This window comes from Colletotrichum aenigma (genome assembly GCF_013390185.1).
Source record: "Colletotrichum aenigma strain Cg56 chromosome Unknown KSG_Cg56_contig04, whole genome shotgun sequence".
Classification (NCBI taxonomy): domain Eukaryota; kingdom Fungi; phylum Ascomycota; class Sordariomycetes; order Glomerellales; family Glomerellaceae; genus Colletotrichum; species Colletotrichum aenigma.
The window spans coordinates 4829160-4848517 of NW_023500910.1; the positions used below are offsets into that span (position 1 = coordinate 4829160).

Here is a 19358-nt window from a genome sequence, read left to right on the forward strand (position 1 = left end):
GCTCCCGCATTTCCGGGCATTGCCAAACCAAAGAAAGAGACAGACCAGCCTGACCGGGCTCTTATCCGGGTTTCGGAGCCCAGCCCCGGGGCCGCTCCCCGACGCTCGACCGCCACGGCGCCGAGAGAACGCCATCCCATGCTCGCGTTTGTCATCAATGCCTTCTTTCCAGGCACGAGTCCCATGTTCTTTCACAGTCCCGCAGATATCGACACGCCCTTTCGTGGGGCCCTTCAGCCTCCACGTGGGTGTACCTAGCGCAGCGTAGCGAAGAGGGAGGGAAAAAAAAATCTAGACTCAAGCCCACAAAAGCCCAGTGAAAATCGCGAACTGACCAGAAAGATACGGAGGAAACCAGCAAGAATAAGAAAAACTAGCATAAAATTTGCATCACGATATCCACCGCGATGGATCCCCACGGCGCCTTACCGACGCGAACCGGGCCTCTGTGAGTGTGACTGTGTGTGAGTCTGCTGACGTCAAAAAAAGGAAATGCCTGCAAAAAAAAGTTTTCCAGAGAGGAAAGAAAATCTCCACATGGTGTTGGTTGGGTTTTTAGTTGCCCAATCCAGAGCCCGGGACCCAAGTGTTCGCGGCTTCGCGGTTCGAATACTCCACCGTTCAAGAACCTGAAGAGTTCGTTCTCGCAACCCCTCCGATACGCGGAATAGTAGAGAATTTCTCTTCGCAAGGATGGTGGATGACCGGACACCCAGCACATCCATTGACGGCGGACCTTGCACCACGCGACACACACAGAAGCCACACAATTCCGCGCATCCACTTCCAGAAACGCCAGACAGGAATCGCGCAAGCCCCTGATTTACGCTAGAAGCACGCTAGAAGGCCGGATCTTCCACGCCAGAAGCCGTGCACGGTCTAGGAAAGCGGAGACCAGCCCAAATGGAAGGACGCTAGAAGGGCGGGAGAAGGGCAGGGGTCTCGCTGTTTTGAAGCCATCTTGCGACAATCCTCAAATCAAACACGCAAAATTGGCATGCCTATGAGAAACTTGGCAGCACACCTCTCTCAATTTACACCTCTCTGACGGGGGAGCGACGTCGCATTCTTTTTCTGCGGGTGATCCAGATACGCGGTGTCTCGCATACATATTCGGCGCCGCTGATAATGACCAGCGGTGACCGGCCAGGACGTCCTTCATAGGACCGCAGACACCGAACATGTACGGGGCGCCTCCATCACGCCCTCTCGAACGATGCCAATCTAAAGCGATTCCCGCTGCATTGTGGCTTGTGTGGGGGAGGAGAGATTTCAGGGCGTGTTCGGACGAGACCGATGCAAAATCCGGCGACATTCCGGCGCCTCAAATTCCACAAGCCGCCCCGTTCGTTCACATTTCCCGTTGCGCGTACGAGCTGTGCCGCCAGCGCCCAATGCAGCAGAGAAGCAATGCATACCATTTCATATACAGTCATCGGGGACGCTGGCGCAAATAGCCAATAAGCGCCGTGGCTGCATTTCTTTTCGGTGGTACACATACCAAGCCTTCGCAGCGCAAGCCACGAGCGGTGAGGATAACACGCAGCTGGGGTTGCACCGCCTCAGTCTTCTGATAGGGCGCTGATGCGAGGAGCGAATCATCGTGAGGGCGCGATGCAGTCAGCATACCGACCTACCCCAAAGAGCGGGAAAGAAGATTTGCACAGCAAAAATGGTCGTTGGCTCGCGAGTCGCGGGAACAGCCCTATCTGTGAAACCTGCATCATCGTCGTCGGCGAGTTGCTACGTTCCATTGTGCCCTTGGTATGTCGACGAGTAGTAGGTGTGCTGTGCTGACCCCTGGCTCTGCCATGTAAGAAGCTTACCAATGACTCTGCATTGGTCATTGTCGCGCTCCCCATTTGCACACTTGGCTTGGGGGATCTGTAAGCTCCGTCGGCGTCTCTCAGTCAACAGCAATTGGTGTGTCCACCGAGGCCCGCTCGCAGGGCTGCAGGGTCTTTCTGTCCTCGCATTCCATCGCCCTCGGCCATGTCCATAGGCTGACCGTGAGGCACCCTCCCACCTGAGCACGTCAGACCAACAAGAGTCGATGAGACGCCGTCTGAACCCTCAATTGGCTTCTCGCGTCATCAGTCCCGAGGGAACACGGAAATAAGGTGGTGATGGTCGCACAGGCAAGCGCTGGCGGGGAGAAAAGCATAGGGCAGCTGTCAGGACCGCGGGATTGGGAATTCAGCAGCGCGGTCCCCACTCCCAGCAAAGAAGAGAAGCTTTTAGCCTTTCGGCAACAGTCTGCTATGACGCGAGCGCGACGATGTCTGGACTTTTGCAGTGATGAGTAATTTTGCGCTGATCTCTTGGGCTCATGAAAGAAGTTCTCTCTCTCCGACCCGCCGACCGTCCGTCGGGACCGCGGTGTCAAGAGTGAACCGTGCGGGAAGCTCGGCAGGGTGGGGACGAGGGGTGTGTGCGAGCCTGCGAGGGGTGGTTTCTGGGTGACTCGCAGGCCGCAAGAGAAAGATGCCGAACTCCTCCCCCAAACCCGGGTCATCATCGACAGGAACTTTCGGACGGCATGGGGCCAGCTCGTGAGCCCTGTCCACGAGCCAAAGACGGGCGCGGGAACTGTGCTGTCATCCCGCGAGGGTTTTCAGGAACCATGGCTGGCGTTGCTCCGTGTTGCGCCGTAAACCGTAAACCCGCGATCCGTAGCCATCGTGGAGTGCGGGATACGTTGTTGGCGGCGGCGGCGGCAGAGCCTGGGACCCCGAGTCTGGGCAGCCCCCAATTTCCGCAACTTGGGGAGCCAAATCGAAGGCGGTCACGCGTGAACCGGCGGTCTAATCCACCAGCCCGGCCGTCCGCCCTGCCGCTCCAAGTAGCGACCGCTTCCCACTGCTGCCATCGTGGCTTGGGTCCTGTCCTCCCCTCTCGCGAGAGACGGCTGCAAGCCTGCACGGTATTTTCCCTTCTGGAAGGGGGACACAGCAGCTGGTTTAATTGGCTGGACCGAACTCGCGGTGAACGCGAAAGGGGACTACGAAGTATTGGCATGCTGTGTTGCGGCCACCATGCAAGCCACCTGTTCTGATGCCGTGGATTCGTACGTGGCCGTCCACGCGAATGCGCAGCAGAAGAGCATCAGTCCCATTGAAAAGCCGTCGTCCTCGCGACTGGCTTGGTCTGGCTGCAGGTCGCATGCGACAGCGCGCCAGATTGGGCTTGGAGGAGGGGAAACGGAATTTGGATGTGGCTTGACCCCTGCCAAAAGTCTGGCAGATGACTGATGAGCGATGAGCAATCCTGCTTCAGGATGAGTGTTTTTTTGAGTTTCCTCCCTTTGCTCCGTGCCCCCGAGTGCGGTGCCGCTGGTCTCCGACAACCCCACGCCCAGAGCAATCTCGGAGAGTAAACTTGCGAGAGAGGCTTTCTTTCGGCATGGGCACAGTCGGAGACGGCCCCCCATCTGGCTTTTTTGTCATCACTTGACAGCTCCCGTGCGGAGCCAGGGTCCTCTTGCTTTTCGTCGGTATCCAGGGAGACGGGACAAATCGGCGAACTGGTACGGCAGTATGACTGTTGTCGATGCTCAATCTGACGGCAGCCCGTGCGAAACATTGGATCAATGCTCAAAGAAGCAATTGCGGGTTTCTTCTGCTTCGTTCGCAAGGAAGGGCGAACAGAGACAGGTACGGGGAGACGCCTCAAAGTGTAGGCAGACGCGAGGCTCCTCAACGGCGCCGCTGATGCAGCAGCCCCCGTGGATGCTCCGTCGCCCCGGGCAATTGACCAGTCGCGAAAGGCCGGCGTGGGGTACCAAGCAGGCCGACTCATCACGACTGTGGCTGGTGTTCTAGGCATCACCGTAAAAGAAGGGACACCGCGAGAGCGAGTACGGCGTGTGCGTTACGCAGTAGCCTGTGAATCCCGTGGGCGTTATGCCCAACGCGGAGAGCAAATGTACCTCGCCCATTGGCTGCTGCTACGTTGCCCTCAGCCCTATCTCTCTTTCGGCGTGCTGTATCTGTACGTACACTCGGCACCCCTGCGCTTCTCTCTGTAATTACTGCTCGGGGCCACTCGTAAATCCGTACAGATCTGCTTCGTGTTCCTCGCAAGGTGCTGTGATTGGTGCGTGTCCGACAAAGCCAGTCAGCTGGTTAGATGGCCCCCAGTCTCAGGCTCGCACTCGCAGCCAGGTGAACGGAGCCGACGGGCGGGCTGTGCTGATGCTGATGCTGGTGCTGATGCTGATGCTGTGCTGTTCCGCCCAGCGCTGCCTGCCAAATTATTATCCATATTGGTGCAATGATTGATGATCGCGGTGCCCTTCGCGGCCCTCGGCGCCGTGCATGAGGCCCAGCGACCGACGGGGGTACGGATAGGTGCCCAGGTTGAGGTAGCAACCGCACTCGGTCTGCTCGTTTAGTCCTTTGGACACAATTAGGCTTCGAGTGCGGTACCTGTCCTGGGGTAAAGGACTAGGGATTAGGAATTGGTAATTGTGCCAATTGCAGGCCTTGGCCGGGCGATCACGCCCAAACACCACCCCGGGCCAATATTGAGGCCGTCCTTCTTTCGCTTGTCCGCCTCAGCCTGTCGCAGATGGCAGATGTGTCGAGAGTTACAGTTTCGAAGGGAGATGAGCCACGGCGATTGTGACGGGTGCGCCGAGGCAAGATGTGCGAATGCGCATAACCGCGTAACGGCCGAGGCGTAGGGGTCGTCGTACGTAAGGCACGCCCTTATTTTCACCAGTGATTGAATTCTGTGCAGAGGTTTGTCAGATGAAATTGTGCATTCGAGACTCGAGATGACGCGCTGGATGGGTAACGGGGATTGTGCTGTACAGGCCGGGCCGCGGCGGTCGGCATGGGTAATCACTGAGCAGAACAGTCAGTACCCGGATGCCAATGGAATCACGGTGGAATCGGTGGTCGGTGCGGAGTTATGCCTATCCCCTATGTCCAAGGCATCGGGTCGAGCCCGTGATGGCGGGAAGAGGGATAGCGGCCGCAGAGTTTGGACGGTCGACGTTGATGGAACTGATTGATTACAAGCACTGGCTGACAAAACGAGGTGTACAGTAATGGTAATGGGGATGGGATGGTATTCGAAAAAGGTACGTATCCTTTGGCCGAGTGCGTCAGAGAAGAAACTGAGACGGGCTTGACGGGGCAGCCACGTACCTGGCGCCGGACAGCGCTGGTAAGCTGGAAAGTCCGAACCACGACGGCAGACATACCCACGGTGAGATAGGTACCTACGGCAGGTACTGTGGCAGTAGGTAGGCGAAAGAGCGGAAAAGTCGACCTGTGGTGCGCTCTGTAATGGCAGCCTGTGGGTGCTGCGGAGGCTCGGGAAGCGCCTCGGGCTTCTGATGACAAAAGCCGCCCAAACTCCAAAGTCCACAAGCCCACACCTTTCCGCTGCAAGTGTGTGAGTCCTCAGCCTAAGCCTCTCCACCCGTCCACCCGTCCTCACACCCCCGTGGTCATCACCCCCCCTGCACCTGCACCTGCCACACACTCTCGACACCACACCCCTCCCCTTGTCACCGCTTCCTCACACACTTTTCTTCTCTCCGAGCCCGACAGTCCAGCGAAGCGGTCGAGGGAGTTAAAAGAAATCTGTTTCCCACCACGATCTAGATTCCCATCTTCCAGTCCACCAGCTCCAGCTTCACAATCAACAGCCTCAGATTTCCAAAACAACAAGCTTCAAACATAAACACATCTCATCCCCATCTTTGGATATCTCAAGCTGTCTCTTCGCCTTACCTCATCAACCACTCCCGAGTCCAACCCGAGAAAAGCCCCTTGGAGAAGATTATCAAAGCTTCACACACCGGAAACACTAGCCTAGGCACCCCTGCACCACAACAACCCCCGATCTCGCTTTGAGTCATACCAGCCAAAATCGCGACATCAGTCACCGTCGGTGCAAAGTCACACAAAATGTCCACAACAACCACCCGTCCCCATACTCACTCTTCCTCCTCACCTCTGCACATCACCGCCCTCAAGAAGAAGATGAGCATCACTCAGACCTACTACCTTGCCCACAAGGCCCGGGCCAAGCTCTCATCTGAGGCTGCCCGCGCCGACCACGACCTCCGCCTCCTCGTCGGCCACGCCAACCTTCTCGACTCCCTGATGCTTGAGCTTGCCGATGCCGAGCGTGAGCAGGAGAGCTGGTTCAACCAATCCGTCCGCGGTGCCACCAAGAGCGAGGAGCGCCACGTGCAATGGGCCGACACCATTGTCGAGGATCCCGAAAACGACTGGGACGCCTCCGACTCGGATGACTCCTCAGTCTCTTCCGACGACGACTACGACGAGGAGGACGACATCGAGATGGCCGACACCGTCTCCCTCCGCCGCATGCCCTCCGGCTCCGCTTCTCCGAGAACAACAACCGTTTCCGTCTCCGAGGACTACGACATGGAGGAGGACGACCTCGAGGAGGACTACGCACAGCTCGAGCTTGTCCGCACACCTTCCCACTCCAGCAGCTCATCACCACCAGAGCTCGAGCACGACTCCGACATCTCAGACGACGAGTCGATGCCCCCATCACCGCCAAACGCAGTGCTCACCTTCTCCGAGAAGGAAGCCAAGGAAGAGATCTCACAACAACAACAACAAGACGGCGCCTTCTACTCTGAAGGCTACTACCTGCCGCCCAGGAACCCAACGAGGCTTGTGTCTGCCATCTCAGTGTACTAGAAGCCTACACTTGGGACGTTTTCACTACTTCGACTGTGATTTGATCTCTTCTTTGGTTTTACAGCGAGCGTTTGCATAGCATGGCGTTATTACACATATCGATACCAAGACCGGCATGGTTCATGATTTTGAACGGGAGGGTTTACAAAAAGACAGCAATGTCTATCAGGAATTTCCTCTCATCTCTACGGATTTACTACAATATTTTCCTATGTCGGAACCGGGAAGCAAGGCACGAATGGGTTGGTCGGGTGGACCACATACGACCTTGATGGATAATGGATGGCTATCGGAATTACTTCTCTTCGGCTGCCGCCCCCGACTCCCCCGATCTCGGATCGCAGGAGCATCGTGGTTGAGTGGTTCAGCATTGTGTTACAGACAGATAGAACAGAGCCGCTGGGGTTGCAACAGTGCCCATCAGCGAGCAAAATGTCCAATTGAAACAGATTTCAATCTGAACCCCCCCTTTCCCCTCGTCTTTGCTTTGCACACGTGAAGAGGTCACGATTGCATCATTGCACTTCATTCGCCTCATCTCGGGGGTTGAAACTGGCTGACGAGTCATTCAGGCAGTCCACATGATTCAGCAGGAACGACAATGCGCTGCAGCGCAGCGAGCCAGCCAGCGAGAGAGAAAGCGCAGGCGACGGGACGCTTAGGTTACCTAAGCAGCAGAGACAAACCAACAGCCACAGCGATCTCGGCAGATCGGCGTCGCTCAACTTCCGTCCTCCCTGCTGCTTACCTCATTCAGCTCTTCCCGCTGCCGCCTTCTGCACAACCAAACTGTTCAACGAACCGACCGCCCCGACTTTCTATCGACACACCCCTGTCGAGCTCAGCAAGCCGTATTGCGGACGAATCACAAAGGAGCCATGGCATTCGGACTTTGGCGGTGTGTTTTAACTCCCTCCAAAAGTCGGAATTGCCAAAGGGCTGCCTGGAGCAAGCGAAAACCCCGACGCCAGTGATTATTCCCGTTGCGGCCGCTTCGGGCAGTCAATCGAAATTGTCATTTCGTCGCCGTCAATTACAACGGTACCGCGCAGGACCAAACGACGAGAGTTGCGCCGCTCCCCCGACGGATCTTAGGTATTGAGGCAAACGGCGATGAATGCAATTCCGACCATGGCGTGATTGCTTCGATGGCAACGCAATAGCGGAAACGAGTGCGAACGATGGCGGACGGCAGAAGCAGCGAGAAAAGGCGGCGCAGTCGTGAGTCCTGAGCGATTACGACGATACGACACGAGTCCTACAGCGTGTGCACCCGCGGGATGAATCTAGCGGAGTGCGCGGCCTCGCGAGCAGATGCGAGTGGCCGAGGGGGAGGGGTGTGTGGCAGAAATCTAGCCCAGCAGCTGGCAGGCTGGCAGGCTTCAATCAATCAGTCATCACTTTTCAGGACGGACGAATCCCGCCCGAATGGAGTCGGCGAGCCCAAGAAGGGGAAATTTTCGAGGGAGAGACCACCCAACGGAGCCCGTTCGACCTCCTCTCGGGGCCCGTGTTGCCTGCGCTCGGGCCGCCGTACACCACGTGTCGGCTCTCTGGCACACCCCCAAATCTCCATCTCCAGCCCCCATCAACCGCCCCCTGCGACCATCATCCTAGCTGACATAAGGCGCAGCAGAAGCTGTGCAATAGATCTCGCTGAGATTGGAGATTGGAGATTAGGGACTGCTGGAGATGGACAATGGCACGAGGTTCGCTTGGCTTTCTTATTGCGCGACCCAGGGTCCCGGTCTGGCATCTTACTGTGCCTGGTCGTGGCCCGACGAGATTGGAACTGCCAACCCCTCGTTGCTCAGCTCACCGATCCTTCAATGCTGACACCAAACGCCAGGCGGACCAAGGCTTGTGTGTGATGAGCCGTTGTTTAATCTTACTGGCAGTTCAACCCGACAAGCAGGGCTGAGAAGGAGGGCACGATTGCCGTTGGATAAACCGTCCAACCTTGAGAGCGCAGCGACACAAAAAAACGAGTCCGACTTCGCTCCCGCGCAAACGGCACAAAATCGATTGAGCCGACCGACGATAGATAACGAAGAGGGGAAAGCAGGACGGATGGAAAATTTGACGATCCAGTGACATTTTCCCGCCCGCCATTCGGCCTTCGCATCCGATGCGACGCAATCAGACACCCCCCGCCTTTCCGTTCGCCAGTCTCGGCAAGCCTAAAAGTGTTGGTTCAGTTGCTCGGCGGGAAGCACTTTAGCAGACGGCCAGCGACAGGCGACGCTTATTTGTTTCACCTGAGTAGAGCTGGCCCTTCCCGATCGAGTATCCTTTGCCCGCGAGAGAGATTGTCCCGTCATGACTGACACTTTGCTGCTCGCACGCAATCAACCGAGTCAATCAGGTCTCGGAAGACAAGTTTCCCTGGCGTGCCCAGCTTGCCAGCGTCCAGGCTAGGCCTCTGCGCTATCCCACGCTTTCGATTCATGCCCCGTTCCACGATACCTCCCAAACGCACTTGTTGACCGCCAACCGCTTCACCGTCCACCAGCCCGCCGTTTAAAATTTTTGCTCCTGCCCTACCGTGGAGCTTCTGGGCTGCGGTTGAGAGAGGGCCTCAACACTGAACCGGGCAACGTAGGGCGGTGAAAGGGGGGTCCCTTGCCTGTGCCTGAGCCTAACAAGCATTGAAATGCGAAATTGGGCCAGCGCGTTGCCAGCACGCCAGCAGCCAAATTTCGCTGCAAAGTGCGTGCAGGTGACACGTTCACCCCGGATGAGACACTGGGCGTGGGGTTGACCCTATCTGCCTTGACCTAGGACGATCATCTGAGGCGGGATTGTGCAAGGCACAAGGCGGGTACGCCATTTCGATCGCAATAGGAAACACTGATTACCTGCTGTGCGCGCTGCTCCCTCACGATAAGTCGAATGCTAGCTACAATGACTATTCTGCTAGAGTCCTACAACGGGTCACGATGGCAGTTGCAGTGGTCCGCTAGGACTATCGAGCGATCTTGGCCTCGACGATCTGCTGATAAGGGCACGGCTTGGCTTCCGAAGAATAATGCTGCATCCTTCTGTGGTCTACGGGAGCCTTCCAACAGGCCGACCGACCGCCGCACCGCCCGCAGGCGGCAGCGCTGCAGCAGCCGACCCCGCTGAAGTTCCCTCCGATCCGCTCGCCGCAACAAACTCCATCAGCAGGTTCGCACACACCCCCTTCTCCGCCCCTCCGCCGGGGTGTCTTGCGGCGAACTGACGAGATGCGGAAAGAATGTGAGTCTTTCGGCACCGGCGGGGCGGTGGGCTTCTTTCCATCCAGGCACGACGCACCTCTGCGGGGGTGGACTTGTTTTTTCTTCTCTGCGAAGAACCATGTCCAGCTGTGGGACGGACGCAAGGGCTGGGCGATGATTTCCATCGACCATCGTCGAAAAGGTGCAAGAGAAGCGAGGCAGATAAGATGGAGCACGTCGTTCCAAGGCCGGGCTCTCCACCTCTTTGAGTCATCACGACGAGAGAGGAATCGCGGCGTGCACAGTCACTCACACACAAATGTTACCTTCTCGCGTCCCACTCTTGATCCTCTGATGCGCGCATCTTCTGCTGCACACCCCGCTTGAGCTTGGCGTTGGAGTTAATCTCACTAAGTCCAGACCTTTAGCCCCGCCGGCAAGATTCCATGGGGTGTGAGTCTATCAGGAAAGATCTGGTGGGATTGATAATTGTGCTGCTGCTTGGGTAAGCCGAAGCCGAGCACAAGCCGATTATTCATCCAGGTACCAGCGCGCAAGTGACGCGGACTCCACACTTTTCCGCGCGTTGGGTGCAGAGGTGCGGCCGCGGCTGTTTGTCTGGCGGCTGGCCCTGTCGGCCTGGGACGTGCTCTTTCTACCCTCGGCCGAACCAACGCCCAGTGCCCACTGCCTAGGGACGAGTTCGATGCCGAGTGACCGAGGAGGGGTTCGACTACGGAGCCAGTGGGCTGGGATGGTTCACCGAGGTGAAGAACCCCCTTCAGACGAAACTTGAGACGGGTGCAACGGTTTGCGATGGCTTGGGGTTCTGATGTCAGAGAGATTAAGAGTCATGATGATGCTATTTTTTCAAAATAAGAATATCTGAAGCAAAACAAAATGAGAAAGCTCCTTATTGGGCCGTACGTGCCCTCGTGAGATGCCGTTCTCACCTCAGCCCACTATGCACCGCCATTGTTGTCTATCCGGGTGTTCCAGACCAACGGTTCCTTCAATCCATCACCAACTCCGAGTAAACAAGAGTTGGCCCGTCCGCGAGAACATGGTTGTGGCTGAACTGCAGCGGGTGCCTGGTGAACCGGTCTTGGGGGACATACTCGGGATTAAGAACAGCTGTCATCCAATGGCAGATGCACCCTCCGGAACCCGATGGTGAGGGAGGGGGGTGTGTGAGGTGCGTGACGTTGACGATCTGTGTGCTTCGGATTTAGAGGGGTGATCTGGTGATGCTGGACGAGGCTTCGCTCTCGCGGTGGTGGTGTTTGCCCGCGTATTCGACAGCGTGGGGGTGGTGGTGGTGTAAGACCACGCGGACTGTGAGTGTGAGGGCCGCGGCGCGGAGCGGGATTCGTGTGTCACCCCGACGCCGACGAACACTTTTGCTGTCAGTGTCATTGACTTTATTAGGCATAGGATGATCACCCTTTGCGCACAGGCCTGCCGGCCTCCCGGGACGTTCACAGCTCGGGGACATGCCAAAGTCCGGATCTCTCGCTGCGAAGGGGGGAGAGTCCCCACTGTTTAGACGTAATTCGAGTGCCAACAGGTCCCTTGCTTTAGCGTCGTCGCTCTTTGTGTGGCTGACGCCAATACCGAAGCCGCGGGGCCCGGTAGTTTGGACCCTTGGAGAATGGATGAAGTCATTTGCGAGGTGATCTGCGGATGAGATTGGTTCGGACGACGTGTTTGGACAAGGTGTCCGTCTAGGAGGCGATGCTGTCATGGAAGGGTGATCGGCGGGATGGGATGATGGGCCGGGGGTTGTTGACGTTGAGATTTTGGGTTTGGATCGATGAGAACGGTCTGTGGAGTTGGGTGCCGTCCATCAGGGTTGTGGTGCCGGATGGTTGGGTTCAACGTCTGTCCGTAGAGGTTGTGCTTGATTAGGCTCGGCTCATCAGCTGTTCTCGCGAACACTGTTCAAGCCTCGGATCGGGTGTGGGCACCGAGTGCCGGAGGAGCGGAGCAGGCACTGGACGGGTTGCATTCCGGGCCAGAATCCGTGCCGGTCGGTGAGGCTCTCCAAAGCCATTGGATTCAAAGCCAAAGATATATACGTACGGCGGCTCTAGCTAGACCTTTCTCATTCTTCCTCTACACAATTCGCAACTATCTCTTCACACTTCGCAAGTAGATCTTGTGCTGAAACAATCCGGGAATGAATCTCGCCAAAAGTTCTGCTTTGCGCCTCTATCATGTGGTTGATCAGAGTTCTGCCTGTTGTCGACGTCCCCACCGCCAAGTAAATCCCCGCAAGAACACTTTGCCTTGCTATCAAATCTTCGTCTTCTCCGTCGTCTTCACGGACTCCTCGCCTCTTAGCAATTACTTTCTCGGTTGCTTCGAGCTCCTGACCGAACTTGATTGCACTTACCATCTGACCCTTCATTGCGTAGGCTATCGCCAAAAAGGCGTTTATTTTGAGATGGATTCGTTGATGGAATGTCTGACATATCAAGCTCGGCCTACCCTCCATTTCTTCTGCAACAGCTGTAAGAGTCCGAATGGCGTCGTCACACTGATTGTTGCGCATGTACGCAGTCCCAAGCGCCAGCCGAAATTCTAGGGGCTGCAGTTGCGGAAAGTCTTGGCATGATACCGTCAGGTCTTCTCCCGGTGTGGATTCTAATAGGTCTATTGCCCTACTGGGCTGACCTACGGCTTCGTAGGCTAATGCAAGCTGTTGTTTCACGCTCAAGACTAGTAGTTCGTCGTCATGCTCCATCTCATCGTGCAGTACAAGAACCTGTTCCTGCATGTCGATGCATTCATTGAGTTTTCCGATGCGGAGAAGTTCCTGACCCAGATAGGCTTTTGCTTCTAATACCCAAGTGTGCTCATGAACGTCGAAGAATTTCAGCTTTGCCACCAATATATCTGTCCGGTCAGAAGCTTCGCTCTTTTGACCCGCCGAGAGGTATACTGAGACAAGATCCAGCTCTGCTTTGATCTCACTTGCTGCATCAGTCCAACGTGAACGTTTTGTCTGTTCAAGGACAAGCTCTGCGATTTCGACTGCTCGTTTTCTCTGCCTGAGCCCCATCTCAGAGAGAGATTTGAACAGAAGGATCCGTGTGGATATAATGAACGCTTCGTCTTTATCCCACCTCCTTTCACATAATTCGAGTACGCGTTCGGTTATTTGCGCAGACTCGTGGTATCTGCGGTCACTATATAGGAAATAGTTGGCATAATAGCCCACCTCCCATACTTTCTCAGTCAGATCAATCTCGGCCGTTTCTATTGACATAAGAAGTCTGCAAGCATGCGGGAGGTACGCCCACCATTCTTCGACAATTTCCTGCGGTGATTCTGGTAGCAATTGAGCCAGACGAATTACAGCAGCTTCGGTGGCGGCTTTGGAACCCTTCATTTCTCTGAGCCAAACTCCTGCGGCCAAGTGAACAAGGCTGTGCATATCGAACGTCTGTTCCATATCGCCTCGGTCACGGATGAAGGCGTAGCTCAAAAGCGTTCCAACAGCCTGATCCAACTCAATCTCATTTGTGAAATTGGGAAGCATCGTTCGTGGTATCCCTTTTGGCTCAATCTGAGAGCAAAATGATAGTAAAGTGGCGGCTTGCGGGTGATGTGTATTGATTTGTTCGAATGATATTGCCCATGTGGTCAAGACGGAAGCCGTCGCTCTTCCAGTTGCCATCCGCTGCTGAAGAAGCTTGATAAAATCTTCGTCGGTACCAGCCATAAGATTGACGTAGTCGCTCATGCACTTCCTGTTTCTTTTCATATAAGCTGCAGCATGGGCGATAGCAAGCGGCAAGCAAGTAAGCTTCTCCAGAAGAATGTCAACCATTTTGTCCGGCTCTGACCATCTGTTTTTGCCAATGAGCTTGACCAAGAGGCTCTTTGCGTCGTCTTCGTTCATGGCCTCCACATCGATCACATTCCCTTGCGAGACGCACTGGGCCACATCCCATGACCGTGTTGTGAACAGCGTGAGACAACCATCGTCTCGTGGAAGTACGCTATTTCCATCGCTATCGTGAAGCATATCCTTGAGCATGGTTTCGTCATCAGCGTTGTCGATGATGAGAACCCAAGGGCTAGCGATTCCGGAGGACAGATATCGTTGCAGCGCCATCTTCACCATAAGACCCTCAGAACAGTCAAGACCAACTTTGTGAGCAATATCTCCGTAGGATTTGTCAATGCTACCGCTGCTCAAAGCTGACATCCAGAATATGGAGTGATCTGGCATGGTGTCTTTGACCCAGTGGGAGAAGCTGAGCGCGATCTCGCTCTTGCCCGCGCCGCCCAAGCCGCAGAGAGCGACTGATTCGCACTCTTTGTACCGCAGCATTGTTTGAAGTTTCTGCATGATATCCAAACGGCCGACAAAGTTCAAATTCTTCCCATTAGGAATGTGATGCGATGCTGCTCAGCTTTGTTAGCACGCCATAGCTTCTGTCACATCGCCCGTTGGAGCGGCCAACTCACGCTTGGATTTGCCTTGATACTCATGTTTCCTTTTCGAGGGTCGCGACAGACAGGTATGGTCAAGGTGATCAGGACAAGAAACTGTGACGTTGATTAAACTCTATGTCTGATAAGATTGATGTCTGTCCTAGCTCTTACCAGATGTCAAGGTCCCAACGTCCCCGAAAGTATTCCCCGAGTTATTCCCTGTGTTCATTATACCACCAGACATGTTATACTGTGTGCCTGAGGCGTGGTCACGATTTGTTTGCTGCGCGTAGATCGTTCCCATCTCCATCTCGGAATCATCCAGGGATGGCTCAACTTTTGAAAGTGAGTTGATGGCCTCTTTGATCTCGTCAAGGTCATCGTTGAGACTGAAGACTTGGCTCATGGCCAGGATCCGCATGCGGTCCAAAATCTCCTTCATCAGGCCCTCCACACGATCAGCCTGCATGCCACGCATAGCTTCACGGTACCAGGCCCGGGCCCTCTTCCAAGTCTTGTCGGCGTCTCGATCCTTGCATTTTTCTTCGAGTGTGGCGAAGATCTTCTGGAGCAGCTCGACTTTGTCGTGGCAGGTGTTGATGGCCTCGCGGATAGAGTCGCTGTTCTCGTCGACACTGGGATCTATCCGTTGGATTCTTTCATAGACACGTTGAAGGACACCCCGGACCAAAGGGAGATTTTTGTTCACCTCGTCGAAAGCCTTCGGAAGGTTCTGGATCTTCTTGATGGTCTCGTAGGCGCTGGCAGCCGCTCCAATGATGCCAATGGTTGAGCTGATTACACTGAGAGGATCCATCTTGGAAGCCGAGGTTCAAAGATGGGAAAGGCTGCTGTGACGTGAAGCGTCTGAAATTCATGGGAAGAAGACGAGGAGTTGCTCCTTGGTGTTAGGAACTCAGCTTGTTCGAAGGTGCTTTCAGCTGAGTTTATACCCTGGTCCCAACCGCCGAGGCCAGGGAGCGTGCCGGGGATCAATTGGCTGCTGCGCTCGTCTTCTGCATGCCCAGCCTCACCAACAGCGTCTCGTGCGGCGCAGCAACACCAAATGCAACTCGGTCTCTGGTGGGCATACAACACAAGATTAGTGTCTGCGTATTAGCTCTCTGCAAGTTGAGGACATAGTGAAGTCGGCTAGATCTGATAGCATTATCGCTATCGGAGAACGTCCATTAAGGCCGGGTCTAAACTTCAGACAAGTTACGTCAGGTTCCTAAACGAAGCTTACTTACAGTCGATGTCATGTGAGATTCATTATTGTCAGTAAGTCCGTCTGTCTGAAGCTATGACGAAGGTTCCAGGAGCCGCCTCATCTCCTCACGCCTTCCGCCGTCTGCAAAAAGTCTCGAATATCGTCATCTTCTGGCAGCTAGCTCTCTGCCGCCGCAAAAATACTATCCAGCTGGTCAGCTCAGGTCTACGTGCCCATTGCTGAAAAGAGAACGATGCCTGCCAAGACCAGCCTTGCCTTCTCACCACCCATGAAAGTAATTCTTGCACGTGAGTAGTCTGCGGATGACCTTCACCAAGCGTCCTCCCCCGTACCTCTTCGACGCGCAGGTCGCATCTAGACATAGCTTTGCCTATGAAATTGGCACGAGTCATATGTGGCGCGACGCGGGATGACCCCCGGCTGCCTCCTTGGCGGTTGTCAGGTCCTCGAGAGTTGAACATCATTATAAGCTAGTTGTCTACAGTCTAAAGGTATCTCATGAAGGTATATTTACCGCTTCGGCCATTTCCTCCCTGTTACGGTCACTTTTCATCATTTATGCGTTCCCGACCCATCCAGCTCGTACATCACCCTAGGATTGGCATCCAACTCCGGAGGGTGCATCATCTTAGGCACGTCAGGGGGAGGCGTCCGTCCACTCTCCAACTCCGAGGCCGCAATCGTCGCCGACGGCGGCACGGGAGAGTATCCGTGCTGAGGGGCGTAGGGCTGCGCCTCCGCAACGGCGGGCTGGTTCGCGCTCTGGGCCTGCCTCTTGCGCCTCTTCAGCAAGCAGAAGGCCGCCAGGCCGATCGCCGCGATTCCGGCCACACCTCCGACGACTCCGCCGGCAATCGCGCCGGCGTTCGAAGAGCTGGAGCCCGAGTCGTTGGAAGAGCCACTTCCGGAGCCGGAGCCAGATCCTGAACCGGAGTCGGAGCTGGATCCATTGAAGAGAGCCGCGACCTCGTCGCTCGTATAAGTCACGCTCGAGAGTTTGCTTCGTCCATATTAGCTACGCCATCTCTCAACTTCGGCGCAATCAAAACTTACCCCTCGTCATACCAAGCCTGCACGGTGTCCGGCGTCTGGTACGCGGCAGCGCTGGGGTTGTAGTTGTCGGTCCACTTCAGCTCCGTCATGTCGAAGATGCCAATGCCCTGCGGGAACGGGTCCTTGTTCGCAAAGAACTTTACGGACTGCCCAACGCTGCGGTTGATGCCGCCGACGGTGATCATCTGGCGCTGCCCGCCAACCGCGCAGCCCATGGCGTCGCGGGGGCTCGTGGACGTGTAGTCGGCCTTTGTCCAGAAGAAGCCGGGCAGACTCAGAATCCAGACCTCGTCGAAGGTGTTGCTTCCGCTGCTGCCTCCGAAGATGAAGCTGCGCGCTTGGTCAGTATTTACTTGATATCTCGTTTCCTTAGCGACCTACATCTCATATGTGTTGTTCTGTCCCTGTGCTCCCACTGCGCAGTGCCATTGCCGCGGCGCGGGCGGCGTTCCAGACGTCTTTTGGGTGTACCACTTCTTCGTCACGGGGTCCATAAAGTAGAGCGTGTCAAAGGCTTGAAGCGCAACATCGTCTGAGGCCACACCCTCTCCAACGGTGTACGTGCCACCGCTGAAGAGCATGACAAGCCCGTTGTCGCCAAAGGTCGGGATGTACTGCGCGGCACCGCCAGCCATGGTGCCGTATGGCGAGTACGGGGCGTCGGTGTGGTTCGTCCACGCCTGCGTCTGGTTTGCGTAGTTGAACTCCAGGAACCCCGGCACGGGGCCGGCGGGCGTAGGGTCGGACGTCGCCTGGGAGTAGCCTCCAAAGTAGAACCCCGACTCGGGCGTGCTCACGAAGACGCCGCCCTGGGAGCGCTCGAAGTCGAGGAAGGTGCTGTGGCCGGGCTTGATTTCGGTGTTCCAGGAGCCGCCGCCCTGGTTATCGGGGTTGAACCTCCACAGCTGGGCGCTAGGGAGCGGGTTGCTGTACGAGATGAAGCCGCCCCAGATGTAGAAGATGCCGCTGGAGTTGTCCTTCAAGATTGCCTGGCGCATCATCGTCGGCGCGTCGGTCTTCTTGGTCTCTATGAAGGTGACGTTTGAGGGCGTCCAATACGATGTGAGGTCAATTGACAGCGTGCTGTTCACTGTTGGCATTGTTTAGTAGGGCGGTCGACGAAACGGCCGGCGGGGCAGACGAACTTGGGTTCGAAGCACGGTATGTGAGGTTCTTCCCGTTCACCAGCTGTGAAACTTCGCCGCCGTCGATGTAGAGATAGTTGTCGACTACGGTTGCTGTTCGCCGTCAGCGGTCGCGACTCTCACCCCCAGTAGAGCGAGCAGGGACATACTCCTAGCAAAAGCCCTCCTCACAAAGTTGTCGACGGACGGGACGTCTGATACCTGCGCGGCGGTTTGCGCATAACATGTCGTAGCGAGCTGCCCAGCGGCGAGCAGCGCCGCCCATCGTGAAACCATGGCTAGAGAGAAACTCAGGCCACCTCGAGATATGGCGTTCTTTCGCGATAAAAGACCGCGGTCTTGGTAGTTGCGGGGGACCGAGTCAAGGTGACGGCAATCTTTTCGTCCAAACAATCGAGCTTCGAGACTAGAAACCACGCTGTTCCAATCCGTCCATCCGGCGATCACGAAGGATTCAAGAGCAGAGTTCGCGCCAGGGAGAGAGAAAAGGCGGGAGAAGGATGCGAGGGGGACAACCCTCACAGAAAAGTCACCAAAATGTAAGACGGATCGGCAAAACAGATGGCCAAGCTAGCTTCAATCTACGGATACTGGGGTTCCGCTCCATGTCGAACTGCATTGGAGCATCAGCTTCAGTCCCTGACGCCGACATTTCATATCGAATGGCATACCACGTAGGAAGTGCCAGGATGCCGATCCTTTACCGCGACTCTGTGGGTGCATCTTTGGTGTCTCGCGTGCCTGGCTAATGGGAGGTCGTCTCTCACTTGGGGGTCGCACCAAAGTCCCCCGGCTAGCGGGCACTTAGCACTCATAGCCACGGGGCGTCAGACGGCTAGCGCAATCCTGCGCCCACAGAGCGTGTAACCGTAATCATGGTGATTGGCGCTGCAACGGCCAGGGTTGCGGTATCCTGGGAAATTTGGGAGCCCACTGAAGCGCATGCGGTTGCATCGATCCCCTTCAGCCTTGCCCGGTGGTGTGGTTGCCGGCGGTTGTTTGGGGCTGTTGCGCGGGACAGACGGGAGTGGCTGCGCTGTCGGTGTGAGTGCATGAGACTACTCGTCACTTGCTGCGAGGAACAATCTTGCCAAGGCAATTTGGGGCACAGTCTGGCACCGTCTCACGGAGTTGCCAATTTGAGAGAATAACGTGTGTTGTTGGGTTTGGAGACGAACAATTGAGAGGTGATTCTCGTGATGCTCAGCTGTGGAGTTGCTTGGAGCTTCAAGTTGCAGTTGTGCTAGGCAGCAACTCAATGTTCAAGCACAGGCCACGTACGTACAGGGATAGCCCTGAATGGATTTCCAGTCCCTTATCCGCTGGCTCTCTATCCGAAAATTCAGCAGAGGCCGGGAAATAATCGGACTTACAGCGGTCGTCCGATTGCCCATTCCCGGCTTGCCCCGTGCGTCCCGGACGGCTGGCAGTGCGTCATTACAAACCAACCCTGGAACAATTTTCTTTCCAGCACCCGATAGCTATCGTGGGGTACGGGACTCGAACCCACGCGCCTCGGACTTCGATTCGACCGAGCAAACCTCTTTCCAAGCTCCGGAAGCTGCAAGAGTTCTGTACGAGTTCACACAAA

The 19358-nt window shown here is 56.0% G+C and overlaps 3 protein-coding genes across 3 annotated transcripts; 1 reads left to right on the top strand and 2 right to left on the bottom strand.

The window, feature by feature from the left end:
• Window positions 1-5921: 5921 nt before the first annotated feature.
• CGCA056_v007120 (uncharacterized protein) lies at window positions 5922-6692 on the top strand (the record flags this gene model as incomplete). Its single annotated transcript, XM_037322369.1, has 1 exon — window positions 5922-6692. The coding sequence occupies one exon, from the start codon at window positions 5922-5924 to the stop codon at window positions 6690-6692; it is 771 nt and encodes a 256-aa protein (XP_037178751.1).
• Window positions 6693-12514: 5822 nt separating this feature from the next.
• On the bottom strand, window positions 12515-15155 carry afsR (Regulatory protein AfsR; the record flags this gene model as incomplete). The annotated part of the gene is made up of 3 exons (XM_037322370.1): window positions 12515-12520; window positions 12573-14308; window positions 14510-15155. The coding sequence occupies 3 exons, from the start codon at window positions 15153-15155 to the stop codon at window positions 12515-12517; spliced, it is 2388 nt and encodes a 795-aa protein (XP_037178750.1).
• Window positions 15156-16121: 966 nt separating this feature from the next.
• CGCA056_v007122 (Kelch repeat-containing protein) lies at window positions 16122-18043 on the bottom strand (the record flags this gene model as incomplete). The annotated part of the gene is made up of 5 exons (XM_037322371.1): window positions 16122-16569; window positions 16623-16952; window positions 17004-17712; window positions 17768-17860; window positions 17917-18043. 5 exons carry the CDS (start codon window positions 18041-18043, stop codon window positions 16122-16124), a joined length of 1707 nt encoding a protein of 568 aa, XP_037178753.1.
• Window positions 18044-19358: the final 1315 nt, after the last annotated feature.